Genomic DNA, 27,072 nt, shown 5'->3' with positions numbered 1-27,072 from the left:
AAGTAAAGCAGGTTACCAACAAGTTTGAGAACCTGCAGGAACAGCTTGCAAGGGAAATGAAGCTTCCTATTTTCATAGCAGATGCGTTCACAGCAAAAGCATTTCGTGGGAATCCTGCTGCTGTTTGTCTCCTAGAAAATGTAAGTATTGTTTTCGAAATGCAGTGCCCGGAATTCTAGGTTCCTGTAGAACCAAATATTTCTTTAAAAAAACCAAAACAGACCTAACAGTGTTTTTTTGTTTTTTGTCAAGTGATATCAGTAATGTTTGTGCCTGCAAGTTGATTTTGGTGAGAATTTACACTTACATGCTTAAGTCTAGAGAAATGAAGATTCATGTAGAGAAAGGACTTGAGCTCCCTTTGGTCATCAGGTTTTTCACCAAATGTGGAGGAGAATACAATTAGATGAGTATTATCTGACTGGACATGGCTGATAGGACATTTAGCATGAAAGATTCAAACTGGGTATTTTTAATCTCACCTATAATTCATACAATTAGAAATTCTTTTCAGGATGAAGAAAATGAGACATTTTGCAAAGAATTAAGTAGAAAGATAGACAGAATCAAGCTCTAAAATAGGGAGAACTTACTTTACTGAAAATCTCATTTTAAAAAATGACTTTTTGATTATGATAAGTACTAACCAAATAGTTACATATTCCTTGACCTTAAGTGCTTTGTGTTGGCCCCTGGGTATTAGGAAACAAGCCAAGGTTCCCTTCCACTCAGAGCAGTTAGTGCAAGGGTATATGTAAAAATTACCTTTGAAACACAGTACAAAATTCATGATCTTAGATAAGTTGGGTAAGGTGTGTGTTGGGGCACTTGTGTGCAGTGAATCTCAGCCTGACCTGCACATTAGAATCACCGAAGGAGCTTTAAGACTTCTGCGCCCAGGCCACATCCCAAGCCAAGGACAGCAGACTCTCTGGGGGCGGCGTCCGGGCAGCACTGTTCGTTACTCTCCCTCTGGGATGCTAGCGTGCAATCAAGATAGAGAATGGCGGAGGTTTTCCTGAGATAGGTGAGTATTTCTCTCTCAGATGGAGCAGCAAAATGGTGATGAAGAGTTCAAAAGTCCTCAGCTCACTTTAATGATGCAGCCATTCTGCAACCTTGCAGCTGGCATTTTTCCAACCACCACAAAATGCAGAAAGAAAGTAATAAAATTAATAGGTGTTATCAAGTAACGCAAGAATTTGCAAGGATTAGCCAAGAAATAATTAACAACCAGATTCTAAATTGTGAACTTTGTTTAGAGACAATATTGGCAAATACAACTTCACCTCAAGGAATTATGAAATTGACTAAAGCTGCTTGTCAAGAGTCTTATAATATATTTGCCCATGTCTCCATATGTAACATCCTTGAAGAGTTTTGTAAATAGTTTTGAGTGATTTATATACTCAATTTTCTTTTGTTGTTGTTGTTTTGCTTTTACTGGCAGGATCAACCAGGGATATATTCTTAATTTTCACCGGATGATGAGGATTAACATTAGTCCTCAATTTATTCCTTTTATCTCCAGTCAACAGACTTAAGGATCTCTTTCTCTCTTTACTTATCTACCTACCTACACCTACTTACCTATCTCTATCTCTCTCTATACCTCTCCATTAAAATATATTTTACAGGCCCTGGCCGGTTGGCTCAGTGGTAGAGCGTCGGCGTGCAGAAGTCCCGGGTTCGATTCCCGGCCAGGGCACACAGGAGGGGCGCCCATCTGCTTCTCCACCCCTCCCCCTCTCCTTCCTCTCTGTCTCTCTCTTCCCCTCCTGGAGCGAGGCTCCATTGGAGCAAAGATGGCCCGGGCGCTGGGGATGGCTCCTTGGTCTCTGCCCCAGGCGCTGGAGTGGCTCTGGTCGTGGCAGAGCGATGCTCCGGAGGGGGCAGAGCATTGCCCCCTGGTGGGCGTGCCCGGTGGATCCCGGTCGGGCGCATGCGGGAGTCTGACTGTCTCTCCCCGTTTCTAGCTTCAGAAAGATACAAAATACATGTTATTTATATATTGGAAAACTAGGAAATAAAATTTTAAGCAAAGAACTTAACATAATTCAAAGCAATATGCTTCAGTATAAATGGAAGAAAGAAAAAAGATGAGGAAGTCCATGACTCTGTAACATTCTTTAAAGAGTCTCCCAATTTGCTTCTTCTGGGCCTTGGACCTGTGAGATCAGCTGATTTGATGACCTGTCAGGGACAACTGAATAGATACCTAAAGATTAGTTTGCTAGTTTTCTTTTCTGTGGACATGAGAATCCTGTCCTCCTGAAGGCTAACTTAGCACTTTCCCCAATTCATAATTAATAAAAATTATAAAGGAAATATAAGCTGTTTTCTACCCTTGGATTCTCTTACCTGTGGCTGGAGACAGTGAACATCTGAAACACCTAGAGAGAACACAAATAAACTCAAGAAAATATTAAAGACAAATAAGTGCTAACCCTTATAATGTTGATCACAGTTCAGGTGTCTAGTCTGTATTAACATGTTCTACAAATATTTATCGACATTCACCATAAGCCAGGCTCTGGGCTAAGGATAAAGGTACAAAGATTAGTTAGTTTGCCCCTGAGGTGTTCAAAAGTGCCAGGTACAAAGGGGACTCGGAGAACAATGCCGAATTTTATGGAGGAGAAAATACTTCAGATTTTAAGTGCAGAACTTTAAAGGAATATCCTTTTTGTTTTGTTTAACATTATTTAAAATTTGACCAAGATGAGACTAATCACAGAAAAACTTGGAGGGCAGACTAAAGACTAGGTCGTTGCTTTTTGATAAAAGACTGCTGGAAGGAAAGAAACAAATTCTGAGTAGCAGAGTTCCAAGAGCTTTTTATAATATTCTAAAGTTTTGTTTTTCTTTAAAGACAAGTCCATCTTTAACCTTCCCACACAGGTGCTTTTAACACTGCACATTAGGTGAAAACAAAGACAGATTGAGGGATAAATGGAACATATATTTGAGTAAAATATTTAAAATCTTAAAAAATTGATGGTGTCTTGCCTGACCTATGGTGGTACAGTGGTTAAAAGTGTCGACCTGGAACACTGAGGTTGCCAGTTCGAAACCCTGGGCTTACCTGGTCAAGGCTCATATGGGCGGATTAAGGTCGGTTGAGGCCCTGGGTGCAAAAGAAAATATTGAGCCCCTTAAAAAAAAGAAAGAGACAGGGAAAATAAAAATATATGTTAACCATATTTTTAAATAAATAAAACATATTATGTACTATTAATGTTAAAATTGCACATATGAAATCAAACTTGGTGTCATTAGAAAAAAGTGTAAAGTTGGGGTTTTGCAGGGCCCTTCAGAAGTTGGGGCCCAGGGCACACACTTAGTGTGCCCGCGGTTAAATCCGCCTCTGCATATAGGAATTGATGCTTCCTGTTCCTACCGCAATTCTCTCTCTCTCTCTCCTCTCTAAAAAATGAACAAATAAAAAACATCTTTAAAAAAAAGAAGACAAAAGGATCGATGGTGTCTCTAAATGCGAAATGGTTCAGCAATGAAGACCATGTAGAGCCCTGGCCTGATAACTCAGTTGGTTAGAGCATCCTCTTGATAGGAAAAGCCTGTCGGTTCAATCCCTGCTCACATACAGGAACAGATCAGTGTTCCTGTCTCTCTCTCTCCCTTGCTCTTTCTGTAAAATCAATAATAACAATAATAATAATAATAATAATAATAATAAAAGACCATGTAGACACATGGAAAATGTATGGAAACAATATAAAAAATGATATGGAAACATTATGACAGCTGAGTAAGAAACTACAGGGACTCATGGCCAGCTATTGAAATAGGTCACAGGGCTGTGATAGTGCTGAGAGGTGATATTTTATTTTTCTGTAAACCAGCCTTAATATTTAGTGAAAATAATGACAGGGGTAGGGAGTCCATATTTCTTCTTCTTCTTTGTTTTTAAAGATTTTACTGATTGACTTTAGAGAGAGAGGAGAGAGAGAGAAGTGTATGTGTGTGGGCGGGGAAGTGCAGGAAGCAGTAACTCATACTAGTTGCTTCTCGTATGTGCCTTGACCGGGCCAACCCAGGGTTTCAAACTGGCGACCTTGGCAATCCAGGTCAGTGCTTCATCCACTGCGCCACCACAGGTTAGGCCTATATTCTTCTTCATATTTTAACAAAGCCTCAAAATTTTTGTTTTGTTGTTTTTTGTTTTTTGTTGTTGTTGGTGCTGGTGTGTGTGCGTAGAACGTGGTTTCTTCCCTTTTTAGTACAAGGTTACTTAACTGCAGCACTGCTGACATTTTAGACTGGTTAGTTCTTTGTTGCAGGAGGCGTCATGTGCCCTGTAAGATATTTACCAGTATCCTTGGCCACTACTCTCTAGATGACAGTATCCCCCACTTCTCCCTCAGTCATGGTGATCAAAATTGCCCCCGGTTGAGATCCGTTGCATCAGAGGATACCTTTCCTAAAAGAGGTTTATTCCTGAGTTTTTCTGTTAAAATTATCCTTAAAAATACTATGTTATGTGCCCAGTATATACACTTATTCTAATTCAGCTAGCATCTACTAGCTGTTTAAAATAATTATTCTTTTAAACACCAATAATCATTTCCAGTGACAGTAAGGACTGGCTTCACACTTTTTCTTTCTTTCTTTTTTTTTTTTGTATTTTTCTGAAGCTGGAAACGGGGAGAGACAGTCAGACAGACTCCCGCATGCGCCCAACCGGGATCCACCCGGCACGCCCACCAGGGGGCAATGCTCTGCCCCTCCGGGGCATCGCTCTGTTGCGACCCAGAGCCACTCTAGCGCCTGAGGCAGAGGTCACAGAGCCATCCCCAGCGCCGGGGCCATCTTTGCTCCAATGGAGCCTTGCTACGGGAGGGGAAGAGAGAGACAGAGAGGAAGGAGAGGGGGAGGAGTGGAGAAGCAGATGGGCGCTTCTCCTGTGTGCCCTGGCCGGGAATCAAACCCGGGACTTCTGCACGCCAGGCCGACGCTCTACCACTGAGCCAACTGGCCAGGGCTCTTTCTTTCTTTTTTTTTTTTTTTTACAGGGACACAGAGAGAGAGTCAGAGAGAGGGATAGACAGAGACAGACAGACAGGGACGGAGAGAGATGAGAAGCATCAATCATCAGTTTTTCGTTGCGAGTTTTTAGTTGTTCATTGATTGCTTTCTCATATGTGCCTTGACCGTGGGCCTTCAGCAGACTGAGTAACCCCTTGCTGGAGCCAGCGACCTAGGGTCCAAGCTGGTGAGCTTTGCTCAAACCAGATGAGCCTGCGTTTAAGCTGGCGACCTCGGGGTCTCAAACCTGGGTCCTCTGCATCCCAGTCTGACACTCTATCCACTGCGCCACTCCCTGGTCAGGCTGGCTTTTTTTTTTTTTTCTTTTACAGGGACAGAGAGAGAGAGAGATAGATAGGGACAGACAGACAGGAAGGGAGAGAGATAAGAAGCATCAATCATCAGTTTTTCATTGCAACACCTTAGTTGTTCATTGATTGCTTTCTCATATATGCCTTGATTGTGGGCCTTCAGCAGACTGAGTAACCCCTTGCTCGAGCCAGCAACCTTGGGTCCAAGCTGATGAGCTTTTTTTTTTTTTTTTTTTTTCCTCAAGCCAGATGAGCCCGCACTCAAGCTGGCAACCTCAGGGTCTCGAACCTGGGTCCTTCCACATCCCAGTCCAATGCTCTATCCACTGCGCCACCACCTGGTCAGGCTGGCTTCACACTTTTAAAGAGGAATGCTTAGTGTTAGTTTCTGAACTATTTGCTTTCTAATTTTAAATTTAGAGTATACCCCAAACCACTTTATAGCTTAGTAGGTTTTGTATTTAAGGAAAGAAAAGAGGTGTATAGCAATACTATGCTCAGCTCATGCTTCAACTCATGTTGCAAAGCCTGTGGTGCACTGGCCATCTCCTAACTTGATGGCCTTGGTGGCTCATGGGTTGTGACCTCACTCAGTCAGAGGCTCCCGGGGTCTCAACCTCAAATCTTATTTTTATGCACAGAAAAAGGGATTGAGGGTACAGAGAAGATTCTTCTAGGACACTGAAGGGTTTCCCTTTGCCCAGCGTTTGCAGAAAGGGCCCAGTGCAAAGGAAGAGGAGCTGTTAATGTAGGAATTTCTACTTCCCAAGTATCCTAACTGGCTTCTAAAATATAATCCTCAACTTTGGGAGCAGTGACTTCAGACAAATTCAGCCCAATACTGTGCTAATTGCTTTTCATATATTATCTCATTCCGTACTTGCAACAACCCTATGAGTAGGTCTTATTATTATCCCCATTTTACAGATAGGGAATCAGGGAGAGGAAGGCCAAGCACTTTGCCAGAGATCACACACTCCTAAGTGGCTGACTTGAGGATCCCACCCCAGGTCTGCCTGGCTGTGGAGTTTGTGCTTTTAACCACTGTACTCATTATTAGACTACAAGTCCCCCTCTTTTGTGTGCTCCCACAAGCACCCCTTTTTTTCCCAGTGGGTAACAAGCATCACTCTTGTAATTCACTCACTATCTGTAATTCCTCACTAGACTGCACATTGTATACGACCTTAGATCTATTCTGACTTGTTCCAACACACCTGGCCTAGCACAGGGAGGCTCTAAATAAATATCTGTTGAGTGTAAGTAAAGATGTAATCAATTAAATTATGGCAAACTGTCTGAAGAGTTCTACTATAGTTAACCCACAGTTACTGGTCTTATGTCCTCATGGGTGGGGCGGGGTGGGTGGGGGAGGGAAAATGAGTAAGCTCTGGGTGCTGTGGTGGAGCTGGAGAGACCGGCTGGCCCATAAGAACCATTCAGAACTGAAGATGGCTCACAGTTTGAGTACTGCATAGCGCGGACAGAACCTCACAGGAAGAAACCCAATGACCTCAGAAGGAATCTCTTATTTCTTACTGGATAATTGAGGACTTTCTACATCCAACCGCTTTTCCTTTGCTGGAATCTATCTGCAGCAGAGGGACTGCTTAACAGACTGAGAGCAAGATTATTGTGTTTGGGCTGTAGTATTTCTAAACTGCCACAAGATGGGAGTATTTTAAAACTTTACTCATTTTCTGAGCATTGATTTTTTTTTTTTATGAGCCTTATGGTGATAGAAACTGTGTCTGATGCGATATGTACATTAGAACTAATAAACGAACAAACAAATAAATAATTATGGTTTTGTTTTTGCTGTTGGAAATTTGACTTGTGACCTTGCCAAAGAGAAATGAAAATTAAAGCAAGAGAATTAGAAGCTGTTGGTTTGTAACTGTTATGTGCTACATTTGAAAATAAGCTTGTAGTGTAAAATGGAAAAATTATTGAAACCGAAACTCAGTATTTTAAATGAATGCAGCCTCCTTCTTTTGTTTTGAAAGTTCTCAAATTTGAACCAATAATAGCCTTCTCATGATTCACTGTTATCTTGACCCATGGATCCAATGTAGAAATTCAGCTGCTTATGGTGCAGACTGAGGGCTGCTACTATCAGACTTTCTGCATTATGTCTGGTCCCTCGGGCAAATAGCGGGTGCATTTTCAGTATCCTGGGACAGAAACTGGTTACAGAAATTCCATTTGCAATTGGTGTAATAGGCCAACATAGGGAGAATTAAAGAGTTGATGGTCAGTAAAGTATATGTTCTAGCTGATGTGCAAAACAGCCTATTTGCAAGGTAATTTATTACCAGTAGATGATGACCTTGGCTACAATGTGGGATGCTTTAATGCATTCAGTGACTCTTGTAAAGGTTGAGGGAAGCAACAGATAAAAGAAAGGAAGGACCAGCCTGACCAGGTGGTGGTGCAATGGATAGAGTGTTCGACTGGAATGCGGAGGACCCAGGTTCGAAACCCCGAGGTTGCTGGCTTGAGCTCAGGCCCATCTGGCTTGAGCATGGGCTCACTATCTTTGGCGTGGGGTTGTTGGCTTGAGCGTGGGATCATAGATGTGACCCCATGGTCCCTAGCTTGAGCCCAAAGGTCACTGGCTTGAAGCCAAAGGTCACTGACTTGAGCAAGGGGTCACTCGCTCTGCTGTAGCCCCCTCAGTCAAGGCACATATGAGAAAGCAACCAATGAACAACTAAGGAGCCGCAACGAAGAATTGATGCTTCTCATCTCTCTCCCTTCTCGTCTGTCTGTCCCTATCTATTGCTCTCTCTGACTCTGTCTCTGTAAAAAAATTAAAAAAAAAAAAAAAAAAAAAGAAAGGCAGGACAAGGACAGGGAGAGTCTGGCCAGATGGGGGAGGAAGGAGTGGCGGGCACTGCACACTCCTGCAGCCACAGAGGCAGGCCCAGGCAGACCAGCACAGGCTTTTCTGTCACCCTTCACTCACATCGAGCCTTGTGATCGCAGATTCAGCGGGAGGAGATTAAATGGCTCTCAGTTTCTCTCAGGTATTGTATGCACAGGCATGTAGACCAATTTCCACAGAGAACATTCTGCTGGCCATCGCAAGTGCTTGAGTTCAATTTTAACAGTGTTGACCTGTTGCTGGGATGCCCTGACCGCCACCCACCTTCCTCTACCCAGGGGGCTTCTCCCTCCCCAGGCCAACAGGTGTCCACAGGTGCTCACTTCACTTCATTCCTAGCATCCTAATCCTTTTTCCCTCAGCTCACAGAATCTTACAGGGTCAAAGATTTAACAGGAGAACAGATGTGAGATCAAGTAACTTGCCCCAGAGTCATCATGCCTAATACAAGCCTCTTTGTCCACGTTTTCCTGTCCAACTCATCAAAATTTGCCTTTTTCTAAGTCCACTTCAAGACCTCATCTTTAAAGGCCTAGTGTATTTATTGTCAAAATCAATGTTGCTCAATTACATACTGTACACAACTATGCGTCTTAAATACATATGTATCCTCTGCTGTTGCTCACTGTTCCTTTCTGTGTCCGCCTTTTTTTTTTTTTTTCAGAGACAGAGAGAGAGTCAGAGTGAGGGATAGACAGGGACAGACAGACAGGAACGGAGAGATGAGAAGCATCAATCATTAGTTTTTCGTTGCGTGTTGTGACACCTTAGTTGTTCATTGATTGCTTTCTCATATGTGCCTTGACCATGGGCCTTCAGCAGACTGAGTAACCCCTTGCTGGAGCCAGTGATCTTGGTCCAAGCTGGTGAGCTTTGCTCAAACCAGATGAGCCCGCGCTCAAGCTGTCGACCTTGGGGTCTCGAACCTGGGTTCTCGACATCCCGGTCCTACGCTCTATCCACTGTGCCACCACCTGGTCAGGCAGCCTTTTTTTAATTGAGAGCTGGGGAGGCAGAGAGACAGAGTCCTGAGTGTGCCCCACCAGGATCCATTTAGCAAGCCCTCTACCTTGTGATACTCTGTCCATCTGGGGACACTGCTCCGTTGCTCAGGAACTGAGCTATTTTAGCACCTGAAGTGTGCCATGGAACCATCTTCAGCACCTGGGGCCAACTTTGCTCCAATGGATCTTTGGCTGTGGGAGGGGAAGAGAGAGAGAGAGGAGGAGGAGGGGAGGGGTGGAGAAGCAGATGGTCACTTCTCCAGTGTGCTTTGACTAGGAATTGAACCCAGGACTTGGGCATGCTGGGCTGACGCTCTACTGCTGAGCCAACTGGCCAGGGCCTTCTGTGTCCGTCTTTTACACCAGGGCTTCTCAAATGTTAATCTGCACACAGATCATCTGGGGATCTGGTTAAAATGGAGATTCTGCTTCAGAAGACCTGTGATGGGGTCTGAAACTGCATTTCTAACAAATCCCCTCAGCAGTGGTGCTGATGCTGCTGGCCCATCACAGTACTCAGTAATTGCTGCTTTCTCTCAGGAACATTGCGAGAGTCCATTTGATCTGATAGACATTGGTTTTCCCGTCTGCAGAGTGTTAAAGGGATAACAACAGTTTGTCATGGTTATGGGGAGGCAGTGTAGGGCGGCAGGTTAAAGCACGGGCCAACATTTATGTCTTACTGTGTGTTGGGCACTGTGATGAGCATTTTATATGCATTACTGGATTGAATTTTTTGAAACAAAAACATTAAGTAAAAAAATAAAACCAATTTGCCTGACCTGTGGTGGTGCAGTGGATAAAGTGTTGATCTGGAACACTGAGGTCGCCAGTTCAAAATCCTGGGCTTGCCTGGTCAAAGCACATATGGGAGTTGATGTTTCCTGCTCCTTCCCCCTTCTCTCTCTCCCCTCTCTAAAATGAATAAATAAATAAATTATTTTAAAAATACAATAAAGAAATAAAGCCAATTTTTTATGTTTGTGTATTCAGAAAATAAATTATCAATTTCTTAAGTGATTTCTCTTTCTAAAGAAGTACAGAGCTTCTATAAGATTCTTTTTTAAAGTGAGAGTAGGGGAGATACAGAGACAGACTCCCACATGCTTCCCGGTCAGGATCCACCTGGCAAACCCCTGTCTGGGGCTGATTCTCTGCTCATCTGGGGCCATGCTCGCAACTGAACTATTTTTAGCACCTAGGTGGAGGCTCAATGGAGCCATCTTCAGTGCTTGGGGCTGACATGTTCGAATCAATTGAGCCATGGTTGCATGAGAGGAAGAGAGAGAGAGAGAAGAGGGGAAATGGGGGGGGGGAGAGCAAATGGTCACTTCTCTTGTGTGCCCTGACTGGGAAAGGAACCTAGGACTTCCACACAACAGGTCAATGCTCTGCCACTGAGCCAACTGGCCAGGGAAGAGTGTCTACAGATTTTGAATATAGTTCTCCTTTAAGAAAAGCTTAGTAAATCCTTTGCTAGGGCTTTTTGTTTGTTTGTTTGTTGTATTTTTTGTGAGAGAGAAAGATAGAGGGAGGAGGAGAGGGAAAGACAGACAGGGAGAGAGATGAGAAACATCAAGGCGCAGTTTCAGCACTTTAGTTGTTCATTGATTGCTTTCTCATATGTGCCTTGACTGGGGGGTGCCAGTCGAGCCAGTGATACCTTGCTTAAGCCAGCAACCTTGGGCTTCAAGCCAGAGACCTTTGGGCACAAGCCAGTGACCATGGAGTCATGTGTATGATCCCACTCGTGCTCAAGCCGTTGACCCCACACTCAAGCCAGATAAGCCCTTGCTCAAGCCAGCGACCTTGGGGTTTCGAACCTGGGTCCTCAGTGTCCCAGGTTGATGCTCTATCCACTGTACCACCGTGTGGTTAGGTCCCTTGCTAGGATTTTTACATCAGCTGATAGTTTAAAAATCATGACTGATTTTTTTTTACAATAACCACTGTTTTATGCCTTATATAAGTATATGGAAAATGTTTCAAAAGAATTTGAAACAACTAAAAACAAAGTGTGCTTAAATTGCATAACTCAGGTTAGTGAATTATGAATTTATTAGTATAAAGTTCTTATTCTTCTTTCTGGGGTTCAGGAGCTCGAGAATATTAAGTTTGGCCAAAGCAAAAATTCATTTGTCTTTTTAAAATTTTTTTAGCGTGCAAGAAAGAGAGACAGGAAGGGAGAGAAATGAGAAGCATCAATTCATAGTTGTAGCACTTTAGTTGTTCATTGATTGCTTTCTCTGGATTTTGAACCTGGGTCCTCAGCATCCGAGGTAGATGCTCTATCCACTGTGCCATCACCTAGTCAGGCAAAAAATTAATGTCTTTATAATTCAAAATCTACCTAGTAAGTATTGTGTTGACTAAAGATTTATTTTTATTCTCAAAAGGAAAACATATTTCTGACCCACTTTTTCCCTTGAGTGAAGAGGAATGTATGTGTGCAAATACATATATGTATGTGTGTATCTTCACAATAATTCTTTGACGTATGTACTATTATTCTCATTTTAAAGGTGTGGAAACTGAGGCTCTATGAGAGTAAATAACCTGCCTACTCTTGCACTGCTACAAGGGGCTGATCCAGACACAAATCCAATGCTGTCTGTTTCCAAAGCCAATATTAGTTTTAACATTTTATTTTGAAAAATTGATAACCTACAAAAATTTTTTTTAACTCTTAAAAATTAATTTTAGGTATTTAAAAAAAAGTTTCAAGAATGGTACAATAAATATTCATATACATTTCCTCTAGATTCACTGGTTGTTACCATTTGCAAAGCCCACGTTCTTAATCATTCTACCATTTATTAGGCATATCGTGATCTTAGGATATTCTACAACTTCTGTTTAATTTCTGCATCTGTAAGTGGATAAAATATCTATACTGAGGGTTTAAAAACTGAAGATTGGAGCTGGTCGGTTGTTCAGTGGATAGAGTGTTGAACGCCCAGTGTATGGACATCCCGATTTCGATTCCTGGTCAGGGCACACAAGAGAAGCCACCACCTGCTTCTCTTCCCCTCCCTCTCTCCCTTCTCTCTCTCTTCCCCTCCCACAGCCCAGATGAGGGTTGCCAGGTAGATCCTGGTTGGGGCACATACAGGAGTCTGTCTCACTATCTCCCTTCCCCTCACTTAAAAAGCAAAGAAAACAAAAAACCCAGAAGATTAAGTGAATAATGTATTTATTTTTTCAGCAAATGCTTATTGAGCCCTTACCATCCGGGGGTGAATACAAGGCATAGTGCTAAGCTAAGATAAAGCAAAATAGCACAGTCCGTGCCCTCTTACAGCCGAGTCAGAGGCGGGGAGGACAGGCAGAAAAGGGCACACGAAGGAACTTCCGGGGGTCTAAGCACTGAGGAGACAGTGCCTTTGGACACAGCAGTCAGGAAGGCATCCGGCAGGAAGCGACCTCTGGCCAGAGGCCTGACCCATGAAAGGGGCATGCAGAAATGGGGGCAGAGTAGTCCAGGCTGCCTAGAGTGAGTGCCAGACATCTCTTTACCCAACCAGAAAGAGAGATTGTGCAGTTTCCATTTGCAGAGATTGTTTTTAGAAGAGAGCACATGCTCTCAGATAGACTAAGCAATCATCTCAGAGGAGAGGCCAGGCCCATAGACTTTTCAGTCTGTCTTAGCTTTGTACATCTACGGCTCTTCATACAGTGCTCGAGCATGGATTTCTGAAAAACAATCTTTATAAAAGTGCCTAAACTCCTTAGCAATTTTTCCTTTTAAGCATGTGAGTTTTAATATTAATAAACTGTGTTATTAACTAATGGCAGTTGCTGATTTATGTTTCTGGAGTCTCAATAACCTTTTGTTTCTAATTTAGAAATTGGATGAAGACATGCATCAAAAAATCGCACGGGAAATGAACCTCTCAGAAACTGCTTTTATCCGAAAACTGCAACCAACTGACAACTTTACACAAAGTAAACAAGCATTTTTCAAAACCATCTTGAATGATACCAGAAGCTGCTTTTCTGGTGGGGGAGTGATATTTAAAGGGCATGCCGACTTGCTTTTTGCATGCAGACAGGAGAGAGAGGGAGAGATTCGGATTTGACTTTCAATTAATCTGGGGAAGTGGGGCTGGTCAATTTGAATGTTTCCGCCCCAGATCTAGGACCAGGGAGTCCTAGGATGCATGCTTACAGTTCACTCCTCCTTTCGCAAGTTTCAGCAATTAGATATTTAGAAAAGGGTAAGAATGTGAAAAGTTTGCCACTAATTTGGGAATGTTCTTGTCTCTCTTTGGTTTATCTTTCTCTGAAGGTTCCTGCTTTGGATTAAGGTGGTTTACCCCAGCGAGTGAGGTCCCCCTCTGTGGCCACGCTACCCTGGCTTCTGCAGCGGTGCTGTTTCATAAAATAAGTACATAATGTGTTTTTTTGTTTTGTTTTTAAGAAAATGAACCTATCACTTAGCAAATATATTTTTATTTATTTATTTTTATTTTATTTATTCATTTTTAGAGAGGAGAGAGAGAGGGAGAGAGACAGAGAGAGAGAGAGAGAGAGAAGGGGGGAGGAGCTGGAAGCATCAACTCCCATATGTGCCTTGACCAAGCAAGCCCAGAGTTTCGAACCGGCGACCTCAGCATTTCCAAGCAAATATATTTTTAAATTTCTGTACTCTTTCCAACGAACCAAGTGACCAGTATAAGACATTACAGAGTTTATTTTATGCAATATATTACCCAGGAACAAAAACAGGAACCTTAAAGAACTTTGGCTTTTCTGAGTATGTCCAGGCATGTTGGAGAGCGATGGGCATGGTTCCCTAGAATGCCATTTTATTATTTTTTTATTTTTATTTTTATTTTTTTGTATTTTTCTGAAGCTTGAAATGGGGAGAGACAGTCAGACAGACTCCCGCATGCGCCCGACCGGGATCCACCCGGCACGCCCACCAGGGGCGATGCTCTGCCCACCAGGGGGCGATGCTCTGCCCCTCCCGGGTGTCACTCTGTTGCGACTAGAGCCACTCTAGCGCCTGAGGCAGAGGCCAAGGAGCCATCCCCAGCGCCCGGGCCATCTTTGCGGAGCCTCGGCTGCGGGAGCGGAAGAGAGAGACAGAGAAGAAGGAGAGGGGGAGGGGTGGAGAAGCAGATGGGCGCTTCTCCTGTGTGCCCTGGCCAGGAATCGAACCCAGGACCTCTGCACACCAGGCCGACGCTCTACCACTGAGCCAACCAGCCAGGGCCAAGATGCCATTTTATTTTAACTAGGAAGTCTCTGTGGAGGGGAGCTCACAAGGCAGAACAGATGTCACACATGATATCAGGGAACAAAAGGTACACTTTGCCCCAAGATATCCCCGTCCACATTGAAATTCATTTTACAACAAGAATTTCTTTACTCTGAATTTTAAAGATTCATGTGCCCAACTTACATACATTTACCTTGTGAGGACAGGATGCAGCACCTTGATCCCACCAGCTCTCCTCTAAGCTGCATTTATACAATAAAGACCAGGGCTTTGTGGGAATGGGGCAGAGGAGAGAGGCTTGGAAATGGACTAAAATTGGAGCAGGGTGCAGCCACGAATAAGTATAGACAACAAACAGAGTTAAACAAGGAAATAGAAGGACAATATGACAGAGGTCAACTGTCAGAAGTGGGAAGTTAGAAAGGGGGTTCTTTGGGGAATTACTTCAGATGGGGATAGTAAGGGAAGGTGTTACAGGGCACATTCCAACAGGACGCAGGTTCTGTGACATCTGCATGCTGGCAGGACTGGGGGGCAGTGTTCCTGGGATCAGTTTTGGTAGGGGAGTAAAGAAAAGGATGAACAGAGGGAGAAGTTAAACTGTAAAGTAGTAACAACAAAGTAAGGCCTAGGCCAAATCCACAGGAAATCTGACCCTGTGAAGATCCTTCAAGCAGTGTAGGTCTGAATAGAAGCAGAGGTTCAGGCCTCAATCCCCACCCCCACCCCGCCCCTGACCAGTCACCAATGCCCGCCCAGAAAAGCAGTGAGAATTTGGTTAAAGTAGCTCTGAAGTAGCTCTGTTCAGCCAAAGGCAAGTGCCCCAGCAGTACTTAGCTGAGAACTCAGTCAGCAGCTGGGCCAGGGCTGGGTGAAGGGTGAGACCACCCAGGTCTCAGGTTCCACCTGAGCGGGGGTGGCTCCTTAAATGTGTCTCCACACCTTCTTGCCTCACCTCGTGCTGGCCCTGAGGTGGAGGTGTGAGACTCAGAGCAACAGCATCCACTGGAGAAGGGCGCCTTCAGGCTCAGGAATAGGAGGCTGTCTGTGCAAAGAGCTAGAGTGGAGGGCAGAGCAATCCTGGCTGAGGCAGCAGCGCCTGCAAAGCCCAGAGGCACAGTCTGTACGACCAGAGCGGGACTGGCAGGAGAGGACACTGAGAGTTAAGCCAAGGCACCTCTAGAATGTAATCCATTATGCATTTAAAAAAGATAATTTTGGTTTCAGTGGAGTGGAGCATAGAATGAAGGCAAGCAAACATCATGAAATAGTGTTTAGGAACTCAAGTCTTGAAAAATAGGTTTTACTGACCTTGGATTTGAAAATCTCACATTGGTTGGTATGAGGCTGAGGCTTGTAATGATAACTCACAGATCCCCCAGACTGTTTTTTTCTTTCTTTTTTCTTTTTTTTTAGCAAGAGAGAGAGAGACAGACAGACAGACAGACAGATAGACAGTCAGGAAGGGAGATAGATGAGAAGCATCAACTCTTCCTTATGGAACCTTAGTTGTTCATTGATTGCTTCTCATATGTGCCTTGACTGGGGGGCTCCAGCCAAGTCAGTGACCCCTTGCTCAAGCCAGCAAGCGTGGGCTCAAGCCAGCGACCTTGGGGTCATGTCTATGATCCTACGCTCAAGCTGGTGACCTTGGGGTTTCCAACCTGGGTCTTCACCATCCCAGGCCGATACTCTATCCAATGCACCCTGCCTGGTAAGGCCCCCCCTCTCCCAGACTGGTTTTAAGGTTAGAGAAGATAAGGTATGAAGAAGTGCTTTGTAGATAATAATGTCTTACATCAATTATAATGAGAAAATTAAACTTTGGGTTTCAGAATATATATACTTACTTACTTTTATTAATTTTAGAGAGAAGAGAGAAAGAGGAAAGAAAGGGGGGGGAGGAGGATGAAGCATCAACTCCCATTTGTGCTTTGATCAGGAAAGCCCAGGGTTTTGAACTGGTGACCTCAGCATGCCAGGTTGACACTTTATCCACTGTGCCACCACAGGGCAGGCTTTTTTATTATTTATTTTTTTATTAATTTTAGAGAGAGAGAGAGAGGGAGGTTTCTATAAATTTTATTCTCAGTGAAAGTTAATAAGCAATACCAAATTTCTTCACCTTTGAGATATGGTTAAGTTTTACAGAAATATTAGGGAAGCAAAAAAATTATGTCACAAATCTTTGTTGTCATTAAAAATGTTGTGTACATTGAAGTCAGATAAGTGACTCACGTTGTATGAGTTAACATAGAGGGAGGGCTGATAACATATCAGCATTTATATAGTCCAATTTTTTTTTGAGAGAGAGAAAGAGAGGCAGAAAGAGAGAGTGCAATCTTTAATTCCAAATTTTTTGTATAGCTTGGTTTAGTAAAGATTTGTTCAAGTCAGATTATTGTTCATAACTTATATGATCTAGTTGTCATCCCCTTGGGATATTTTAGACTAGTAGAGATTATAATTCTATAGTTATTGTAGGTTGATATTTAAAAAAAAATTTTAATGCTTATTTTATTGATTTTAGCGAGAGAAGAAAGAGAGAGAGAGAGAGAAAGAGAGAGAGAGAGGAACACTGATCTGTTCCTGTCTGTGCCCTGACTGGTATCAAACAACATCTGTGCTTCAGGACGCTGCTCTAAGCAACTGAGTTATCCAGCCAAGGCCGTAGGTTGGTATTTTAAAATCACATTAGAAAACATAGCATCTGGCCCTGGCTGATTGGCTCAGTGGTAGTGTCAGCCTGGCATGTGGATGTCCTGGGTTCAATTCCTGGTCAAGACACACAGGAGAAGCACCCATCTGCTTCTCCATCCCTCCTCCTCTTGTTTCTCTCTCTCTCTCTTCCTGTCCTGAAACCAAGGCTCGATTGGAGAGAGTTGGCCTTGGGTGCTAAGGATGGCTCCATGGCTTCTGCCTCAGGTGCTAAGAAGAGCTCGGTTGCTGAGCAATGGAGCAATGTCCCAGCTGGATAGAGCACTGCCCCCTAGTTGGCTTGCCAGATGGATCCCGGTTGGGTCAGGGTGCAGGTGGGAGTCTGTCTCTCTGCTTCCCCTCCTCTCACTGAATTAAAAAAAACAACAAGAAAACAAGAAAACATAGCATCCCTATGAGGTAGGCTTAATTATTACTCTATTTTTTTTAGTATAGATTTAATTATTACCCCCTTTTATTGATGAGGACATTAAGATTTAAAGAAGTTAAATGATTTGCTCAAGGGTACAGCCAGGAAGCAGTAAGGATCTGGAATTTGAAGGCTTGCAGTATGGTGCCAAGTTTAATCAGTCATGTTCTTGGTTCTCCAGTTAGAATCTAGTGAGGGTTTTCCCCAGGGCAGACCCCAGCAAACCAAACCTGGGCACCCCAGCAAGAAAGGACAGCTCTGCCAGAGAACCCGAGACAACACAGTGGTGACTGAAACAGACCCGCAAAAACACAGAACGAAGTTTATCTTCCTATTTCTTGATTCTTTTTCAAACAGTTTTCTGATTGAACAAATAAGATTTTTTTTTTGCCAGAAAATGTGAATAGCACTCTGACCTTTGTCACACTGAGTGGGGAACTAAAGGCCAGAAAAGCAGAGGACCGTATTGTCCTGGACTTGCCTCTTTATCCAGCGCACCCCCAGGTCAGCTCTTTCTAATTAATAAATTGTGTACAAGTGACACAGCTTGCCTGTTTTACAATGGTTCTGTCTTTTTCCCCATCTAGGACTTCCATGAAGTAAAGGACTTGATAAAGGTTAGTGAAAAGAATCCTGAGCTCAATCCTGAGCTCATGTAATTTGAACAGTTGCTATTGTTTAAACACAAAGATTCAGTACCATTTGATCCCAAAAGATAGGCCTGCTGCCATTATTAATGTTCCAATCTAAGCTTGGATGAATAGTGAACAGTGTATTTGAGATTTGATTTTTTTTTATAACATTGACAGAGAGAGACAGAGAGAGGGACAGATAGGGACAGACAGGAAGGGAGAGAGATAAGAAGCATCAATTCTTCATTGAGGCACCTTAGTTGTTCATTGATTGCTTTCTCATATGTGCTTTGACGGGGGGGGGGGCTACAGCAGACCAAGTGACCCCTTGTTCAAACCAGTGATCTTGGTTGGGCTCAAGCTGGTGAGCTTTGCTTAAACCAGATGAACTCGCACTCAAGCTGGAGACCTCAGGGTCTCGAACCTGGGTCCTCTGCGTCCCAGTCTGACGCTCTAGCCACTGCAACACACCTGGTTAGGCTTCCCTACTCTTCATTGTCAATATTAGCTTCCATGGTAGAGTGGGGAGAACTGCTTTAAGCATGTTAACAGGAAAATGGAAACTATTCAGGGTTCTTTTTATCTTGCTTGCGGTAGAAAGAACTTTGCCTGACCCTTCTGAGCCTCAGGGTCAGCATTTGTAAAACGGTAATGACAAAGGGTTATTTATCATTTATCGAGTGTTGTCATTTTGTGTTCCTAGAAACTGGCAATAAGGTTCCCAGCTGAGAATTAAACTTTCAAATCACATAAGAATCCACAAAGAGAAGGGCTAGATGACCCTTCAGAGAGACTGAAAGGTCCCGGAGAGCAGATGGGACCCAGCTACTGGTGTTCTCATTTCTAGAGAGAGGGACACTGGTTAGCTGTGGTCACAGAGACAGACAGCCCAGGCACCACCCAAGGCGGGGGGCGAGGAAGTCTTGGCCTTGGGACCTGATGCATTTCAGTCCCTAAATAGAGTTAGAAAACCTGAAACCACCTAATGGCTGCCAGACAACTACTATATTATCACCATTGTCATCTGCCCTGTTGGCAGCCAGTGGTAGTGCTTGTAGGGTCTTTTGTCCCCTTATTATCTCCTTTAGCACCCCAGGCCAACAAACAAGCCGAACAGTGTTACTGGAAATGAACGAGCTTACAGTGTGTGCAGTCTTATGAGATTTTTTTTTTTTTTTTACAGGGACAGAGAGAGAGAGAGAGAGATAGGGACAGACAGACAGGAACAGAGAGAGATGAGAAGCATCAATCATTAGTTTTTCATTGCACATTGCAACACCTTAATTGTTCATTAATTGCTTTCTCATACGTGCCTTGACCGTGGGCCTTCAGTAGACCAAGTAACCCCTTGCTTGAGCCAGGGACCTTGGGTTCAAGCTGGTGAGCTTAGCTCAAACCAGATGAGCCCGCACTCAAGCTGGAGACCTCGGCGTCTTGAACCTGGGTTCTCTACATCCCAGTTCGACGCTCTATCCACTGCGCCACTACCTGGTCAGGTTGTGCAGTCTTACATAAAGGGTAAATCAAGACATCTTTAGAAAATGTTGCTGTTATTGATCTGTAGCATAGCATATAAACTAAGGGAAAAGAGTGCTTGCCAAGCAAAGCAGTATTAAGATGAGTCTTCTAGTTTGTAAGTCTGATCAAACTACCAGACCCAAGTCCTTGTCATGTAAAATGTTCTAGTTTTTGCTGCAGGAACTTCACATATATTATTTTATTTAATCTCCACAACAACTCTAAGAGCTGGGCATGGGGCTCCCCTCATCTCAAAAGACAGAAGACAGTAGTGATTCAAAATGCTGATTCCAAGGCTCCTCAGAAGTGGGTCAAATGGTGTGTGTGTGCGCACCTGACTCTGGCCTCTCTAAGACTTTCTTCTGATCTGTGGGGAAAATACCCATTTGAAAGAGTTGTGTGTTTAGGCATGTATTAACACCTGTGAATAATGTCTACCTTTGGTTCTATATGAGGGATCAAGGACTTGACCCAGGGCACATTCCTGAAAAGTTTTTGGTCTGTCTTCACAGACTGCCATAGGTGACACGCTGGTCCAGGACATCTGCTATTCTCCAGACACCCGAAAGCTCCTTGTTCGACTCAGTGATACTTATGACAGGTGAGTAAGATTTTTGGCTTTATCAGCACTTTGGAGGGGGCCAAGCACCCAGATTTATACCTCTGGCTTGGTCTGGTTGTGCTGTGTTCAGTAAAGCATGATTTGATGCAGCCAGAAGGTTTCGTTCTCAGGAAAATATTCCACTTGCTCTTCCCTCCCATCCTCCTGATCTCTTGGGCAAGCCACACCCTGTAGTGGGTGGTCTGTGGGTATAGTGGGTGATTTGTCCTAATCCATCCCCTTTATGAACAAGGTCGTTTCTGGAGAACCTGAAAGTGAACACACAGAATTTGCTGCAAGTAGAGAACACAGGAAAGGTGAGGGGACTCATTCTCACCCTCAAAGGAGAGCCTGATGGGCAGAACCAAACATTTGACTTTTACTCCAGATATTTTGCACCATGGGTTGGTGTGGCAGAAGACCCTGTAACAGGTACTTTTTGACTTGGGTCCTGGGGAGGGTTATACAAGGGAGGGGGAGGGTAACAAATAGCAGTTTAAGTGCCCTTCATGTGACCTTTTGGGTGGCTTGGATTTTTGAGCTACCATTGTTTCCCTATCTCCCTTCCCTCATCCCTTTACTGACATCTCATGTGAGAAACAAAGAATTAAAGAAGCGGTACAGCCCTGGCCAGTGGATAGAGTGTGGGTGTGGCGTATGGACATTCTGGGTTTGATTCCCGGTCAGGGCACACAGGAGAAGTGACCATCTGCTTCTCCCCGCCCTCCCTTTCCTATCTCTCTTCTCTCCCTCTTCCCCTCCTGTAGCCAGTGGCTCATTTGGTTCAAGTGTGGCCTGGGGACTGAGGATAGCTCTGTTAGAGCACATGAGCCTCAGGCACTAAAAATAGCTTGGTAATCTAGCATAGACCCTAGATGGGTTTGCCGGGTGGATCTGTGGTCAGGCTGCATGCAGGAGTCTGCCTCACAATCACCCCTCCTCTCACCTGAAAAAAAGAAAAAGAAGCAGTACATGCCTGACCAGGTGGTGGTTCTGTGGATAGAGCATCCAACTGGGATGCTGAGGACCCAGGTTCGAAGCCCTGAGGTCACCAGCTTGAGCATGGGCTCACCAGCTTGAGCACTGGGTTGCAGGCTTGAGGGTGGGATCATAGACATGACCCCATAATCTCTGGTTTGAGCCCAAAGGTTGCTGGCTTAAAGCCCAAGGTCGCTGGCTTGAGGCCAAAGTCTCTGGCTTGAGCAAGGGATCACTGGCTCAGCTGGAGCCCCCAGTCGAGGCACGTATGAGAAAGCAAATCAATGAGCAACTAAGGTGCTGCAACTACAAGTTGATGCTTATCTCTTCCTTCTTATCTGTCTGTCTCTCTCGCTAAAACAAAGAAAAGAAAAAAAAGAAGCAGTACAGCAGGGTTACATCATAGTGTTAGACAGCCTGGGTTTGCATCCTAGCTTCCTAGCTGTTGACCTTGGGCAAATGGCTTAACTTTTTTTTTTTTTTTTTTTTTCATTTTTCTGAAGCTGGAAACGGGGAGAGACAGTCAGACAGACTCCCGCATGCGCCCGACCGGGATCCACCCGGCACGCCCACCAGGGGCACGCTCTGCCCACCAGGGGGCGATGCTCTGCCCATCCTGGGCGTCGCCATATTGCGACCAGAGCCACTCTAGCGCCTGAGGCAGAGGCCACAGAGCCATCCCCAGCGCCCGGGCCATCTCTGCTCCAATGGAGCCTTAGCTGCGGGAGGGGAAGAGAGAGACAGAGAGGAAAGTGCGGCGGAGGGGTGGAGAAGCAAATGGGCGCTTCTCCTGTGTGCCCTGGCCGGGAATCGAACCCGGGTCCTCCGCACGCTAGGCCGACGCTCTACCGCTGAGCCAACCGGCCAGGGCCAAATGGCTTAACTTTTAAAAGTTTCCGTTCTCTCATCTATAAAATATAGGGTTATGTAAACCCAATTCGAGTTAAGTACTTATCACAGTGCCTGACCCATGATAAGTGCCTGATAACTATTAGATGTTTTAATAATAACCATGAAAATGGCTACCTGAGCAAACACTTCCAGATCTGCCATTTGTAAAATTCAGGGACTGATGTCTTTTGTCCTTTTCAGTGACCATCCTGCATGATTATTGACATCTAGATTTTGTTTGAAGGATAAATTCCTGGCCTTCAAGTGGGAAACAGGGATAACAATAATGTTTCTTTCTTTCTTTTTTTTTTTTAGATTTTATTTATTCATTTTAGAGAGGGGAGAGAGAGAGAGAGAGAGAGACAGAGAGAGAGAAGGGGGGGAGGAGCAGAAAGCATCAACTCCCATATGTGCCTTGACCAGGCAAACTCAGGGTTTTGAACCGGCAACCTCAGCGTTTCCAGGTTGATGCTTTATCCACTGCGCCACCACAGGTCAGGCCACAATCATGTTTCTTTTCCTCCCCTCCACCTTTCCCCAAACTACCTCCAAAGTAGGATGAGTTTGGGAACAGGGTATTCAAGATCTTCTACCAGCCAGAAGCAGAGGTATGAGATTCAGGATGGGCAAGAATGGAAACCACCCTACTTTCATCCTCTTGAGAAGAATGGGCTGAGCAGCGAAAGAGGGCAAGGCCTAATAGAGGAGGCTGGTGGACGGGGCGGGGCCGGGGAAGAGGGAGGCTGGGCAGACACTTCCAGGCTCCTGTTCTGGTCAGAATGAGGGGCTCAGATGGTTTCAGAACCTTGAATTAGTTACTGTCTGAGGAACAAAACATGTGAAATTCAAAGCTCAGTAAGCAAGCGCTTTTAAAGACTCAGGAAAATGCCCAAATGACTTCCACATAGTCCGATTCAACCCCTCCCCCATGGAAAAGTTCTGAGTGGATTTATCCATGCACAGCTGCTTTATAAAGATTTTAATTGGCACAGAGTGCAAATTTTTTCCCCTTGGAATAATGACTTTTTAGAGTGGAAAAGTCTTTGCACAGTTATGACCATCCATCGCAGTTTACTTCAGACTGAGGGATTTTTCAGCATATAGGACCTTCAATGCTCAACCCGGGCCAATCTCAGGCAAACTGGGATAGTTGGTCACACTATGTGGACCTCCCATAACCTTCAGTAAGTCTTCCTGAAGGAGAGGCCTTTTCCAACCCCATATCTTTTCTCCCTTAAAGTTTTTCTAACAGTTATTACTTTACAGTTTGTTTCTTCATTTTACTACCGAGTCTCTGATCTAAACCTAGGGTACAATCATGTGAAAAAATACCTCACTGAGAGAAAGTTCTTTTGCCACCAAGAGTCTGGGAATATGAGCTTGGTGGAAAACTTGACATTTTGGCAGAGTTCCCACCTTTCCTTTCATGTGCGTCCTAGTAATAAGCAGATATTTCTCCTTGAAAGATGTAGATTTATATGAAGGACTGAACTGTAGGCAGGACAAGAATTAAAACTTGCAGTTTAATACAGCCTTCAGAAAGTGTAAACCAGGGGTCCCCAAACTTTTTACATAGGGGGCCAGTTCACTGTCCCTCAGACCGTTGGAGGGCCAGACTATAAAAAAAAAACTATGAACAAATCCCTATGCACACTGCACATATCTTATTTTAAAGTAAAAAAAACAAAACGGAAACAAATACAATATTTAAAATAAAGAACAAGTAAATTTAAATCAACAAACTGACCATTATTTCAATGGGAACTATGCTCCTCTCACTGACCACCAATGAAAGAGGTGCCCCTTCCGGAAGTATGGCGGGGGCCGGATAAATGGCCTCAAGGGGCCACATGTGGCCTGCGGGCTGTAGTTTGGGGACCCCTGGTGTAAAACATGCCTGACCAGGCAGTGGTTCAGTGGATAGAGCATCAGCCTGGATGCTGAGGACTCAGGTTTGAAACCCCGAGGTTGCCAGCTTGGGTGCAGGCCCATCAGCTTGAGTGTGGGATCATAGACATGACCCCATGGTCGCTGGCTTGAACCCAAAGGTTGCTGGCTTGAAGCTCAAGGTAGCTGGCTTGAGCAAGGGGTCACTTGCTCTGTTGTAGCCTCCGGTCAAGGGAACATATGAGAAAGCAATCAATGAACAACTAAGATGCTACAAAAAATAATTGATGCTTCTTATTTCTCCCTTCTAGCCTGTGTGCCCCTGTCTCTCTCTTCTTTCTCTCTCTCTCACTTAAAAAAAAAAAAAGTGTAAAATAGCAAGTGCATCATTTGGAGGAGCTTATCCATAAATGCTAAGTCCTCCTTTCTGTCTCCATTCATAATTTCACACTCTGCTGTAGCCCTGACAACATAATGAGGAAGTCAAGGTTTGGTCAAACTGGATAGTTGATTGCAATTGCTTATAATTTACCACAAAGTCACCCTAGTTTGCTTTGTGATTGTATCATAACTTTTCATTTCCTTTGAGGGTCTGCACATACTGTTCTCAGCAGCTACTGGTCCCAGCAACTGGGGAAGAAAGATATGCACGGTAAGACAGCTCTTTTTCAATAAAAAAGAATTGCCTAACCTTAAGCTAGTATTCCTTCTCCTAAGTACTATCCACTTGAAGATATAATAAAATGTTATGTATCACCCACGTGAAAATGAAAGGCTTTTAAATTCCTTCACCCTGAACTCTCAAAATATCCTCTAACCCAGGGGTCGGGAACCTATGGCTCTTTTTCATCTGGCTCGCAGACAAATATTTAATAAAAAAAATAATAACGTTAAAAAATATAAAACATTCTCATGTATTACAATCCATTCATTTCCTACCACTCATGTTCATGGTTGCGGGTGGCTGGAGCCAATCACAGCTGTCCTCCGGGACAACACCAAATTTTTATTGGATAATGCGTAACGTAAATAGTCGTTGTATGGCTCTCACGGAATTACATTTTAAAATATGTGGCGTTCATGGCTCTCTCAGCCAAAATGGTTCCCGACCCCTGCTCTAGCCCAAACATCTGCAGGTTTTCTTTCATTAAAGTCTGTTACACGGGTCTTTCGGACTCTGAGTGATTCTATCTCTTCCACCTTTGTCCCACCCAACACACAGACACACTTCTAGTACAATAAGTGCCCAATTAACTAGCTATGTAACTTTGGCCCAGATAATTTACTTATGGTGTGACAGTTTTGACTGAATGATCAGTAAGCTTTCTTACTCCTCTTGCTAGTCACGGGACTGAATCAAACAAATTGCTTTTGAACCAAATCCCCTGGTGATTAATATATTGCTCAGGGGCAGAGAAAATAAATTTCAGACAGTGGAGGCTACACAGCCCTAATAATCAAAATAGGAGTCTGACCCTAAAGGGTTAAAGGTCTTCCTTAGTGGGAGGGTAGGCTTGTATGAGGATGATTTGGGGATAGGAGGGTAGCTGATCTTTCTTAGGTAAGACTAGTTACTCCCCTAAGCACTGAGCTCCAGGAAGGTTAAGGCCGTGTCATCTGATACATGTGGCTGCTTGATAACCGCAAGTGAATGAACTGCCTTTGTCTTCCTCAGATCTGGAAAGATGGGGCCTTCTTAGGAGGGCCAAGACCACGCTCTTTGTCTTCTTAGACATCTAGTTCGTGTGTCTGTCTTCTCATATGTCCTTGCTTACTCCTAGAGAGAGCAGGGCAGAAGCTATGGTTGGGTGTGTCTGGGACATTACAGGAGGTGAGAGAGGAAGTAGCTCAGGGAGGGAAGACGTGGAGCTGGGTGTTTTTGGATTGAATTCATCTGTGACCCCTCAGTCCTCAAACAACCAGGTTGGCTGGGCAGTAACATGGACAGGTGAAGAAATTTATTCTTTACATTGACCTCGGAGGATTCTAGAGCTTGTAATAAGAGGTGTCTATGTTCTGTTAATTAAAAAGGGTGTAAACAATCTTAATTCGTCATTTTGTTTTCTTCAGCCTTTCAGTGTTCCTGCCGAGGAGGAGAGCTGGAGATTTCACTGCGTTCCGACGGACGAGTTGACATCAGGGGAGGCGCTGCGATTGTTTTAGAGGGCACGCTGACAGCCTAGAGATGGGTGTGCTGAGATGCTGCCATCCTGAACGCTGTTTTCATAAAGAGAAACATAAGGGGCTGCCTTTAGCAAACTTGAATAGCAGTCTACTTAATTCTCATGTTAGAAATAAAAAAATAATAATAAAGACATATTGATGAAGATTTAATAATGCGTCCTAAGTAACTGTGGAGGTTTGACTATCTGTGAGTGTATGTGAAATGTAAGTAAGTAACTAACAAAGAAAAAATGTTACCTTTGATTGTGACTACCAATCATAGAATGAGGAACAAATTTATGAGGAATAAAATCAAACCATTTAAACTTAGTTTAATGTGATACATTATTTTGCAGCTATTGAAAAGACCCAATAACTATGTGAAAATATAGTAAAATATTTCATAATATAATACTAAGGAAGAAAATTATGCTGTCTATGAGAATATGAATTTATATGGACAAGGATGGTCATAATGATCAACAATGAAAACGGCTCATGTGTGAGAAATAAGATTGAATAAAAATTAAATGTGTCTAAAAATTATTTCCTTTATTGGAAAATCAGGTTATGTAACTAAATAACTAAAAAACTGAGAACTCTTAAAAATATATATGTGTTAGTATAGTAGTGAAATTAAATACTAAAAAGCATATTATCTTTATCTTGATATAAAGCTTAGAGTAATAACTTAAAAAGGAATTCTCTTACCTTAATAAAATGGGTTTCAGTATAACTTTAAATTTAGTTAAATCTATCATGTTGAATACCTATAACTGACTTTGGGATGGGGACAATTTCAA

At 43.7% G+C, this 27,072-nt stretch overlaps 1 protein-coding gene across 2 annotated transcripts; it reads left to right on the top strand.

The window, feature by feature from the left end:
• Nucleotides 1-26,443, top strand: PBLD (phenazine biosynthesis like protein domain containing). 2 transcript variants are annotated; one of them, XM_066243978.1, is made up of 9 exons: nt 1-140; nt 13,094-13,193; nt 13,537-13,635; nt 17,994-18,103; nt 18,187-18,216; nt 20,262-20,350; nt 20,604-20,782; nt 24,696-24,758; nt 26,177-26,443. In XM_066243978.1, the coding sequence occupies exons 1-9, from the start codon at nt 57-59 to the stop codon at nt 26,287-26,289; spliced, it is 867 nt and encodes a 288-aa protein (XP_066100075.1). In that variant the 5' UTR covers nt 1-56; the 3' UTR covers nt 26,290-26,443. The 2 variants fall into 2 exon arrangements, with proteins under 2 accessions (XP_066100075.1, XP_066100076.1); XM_066243979.1 differs by lacking the exon at nt 24,696-24,758.
• Nucleotides 26,444-27,072: the final 629 nt, after the last annotated feature.

This window comes from Saccopteryx bilineata, chromosome 9 (assembly GCF_036850765.1).
Source record: "Saccopteryx bilineata isolate mSacBil1 chromosome 9, mSacBil1_pri_phased_curated, whole genome shotgun sequence".
Lineage (NCBI taxonomy): Eukaryota > Metazoa > Chordata > Mammalia > Chiroptera > Emballonuridae > Saccopteryx > Saccopteryx bilineata.
This window is presented reverse-complemented; position numbering and strand designations above follow the sequence as displayed.

Excerpts from the sequence above, each read along its gene's own strand:
- PBLD (XM_066243978.1), top strand. The coding sequence starts at position 57 with ATGAAGCTTCCTATTTTCATAGCAGATGCGTTCACAGCAAAAGCATTT. Across the intron at positions 141-13,093 it reads CTGTTTGTCTCCTAGAAAAT|AAATTGGATGAAGACATGCA; the intron begins GTAAGTATTGTT and ends TTTCTAATTTAG. Across the intron at positions 20,351-20,603 it reads CTCAGTGATACTTATGACAG|GTCGTTTCTGGAGAACCTGA; the intron begins GTGAGTAAGATT and ends TTTATGAACAAG.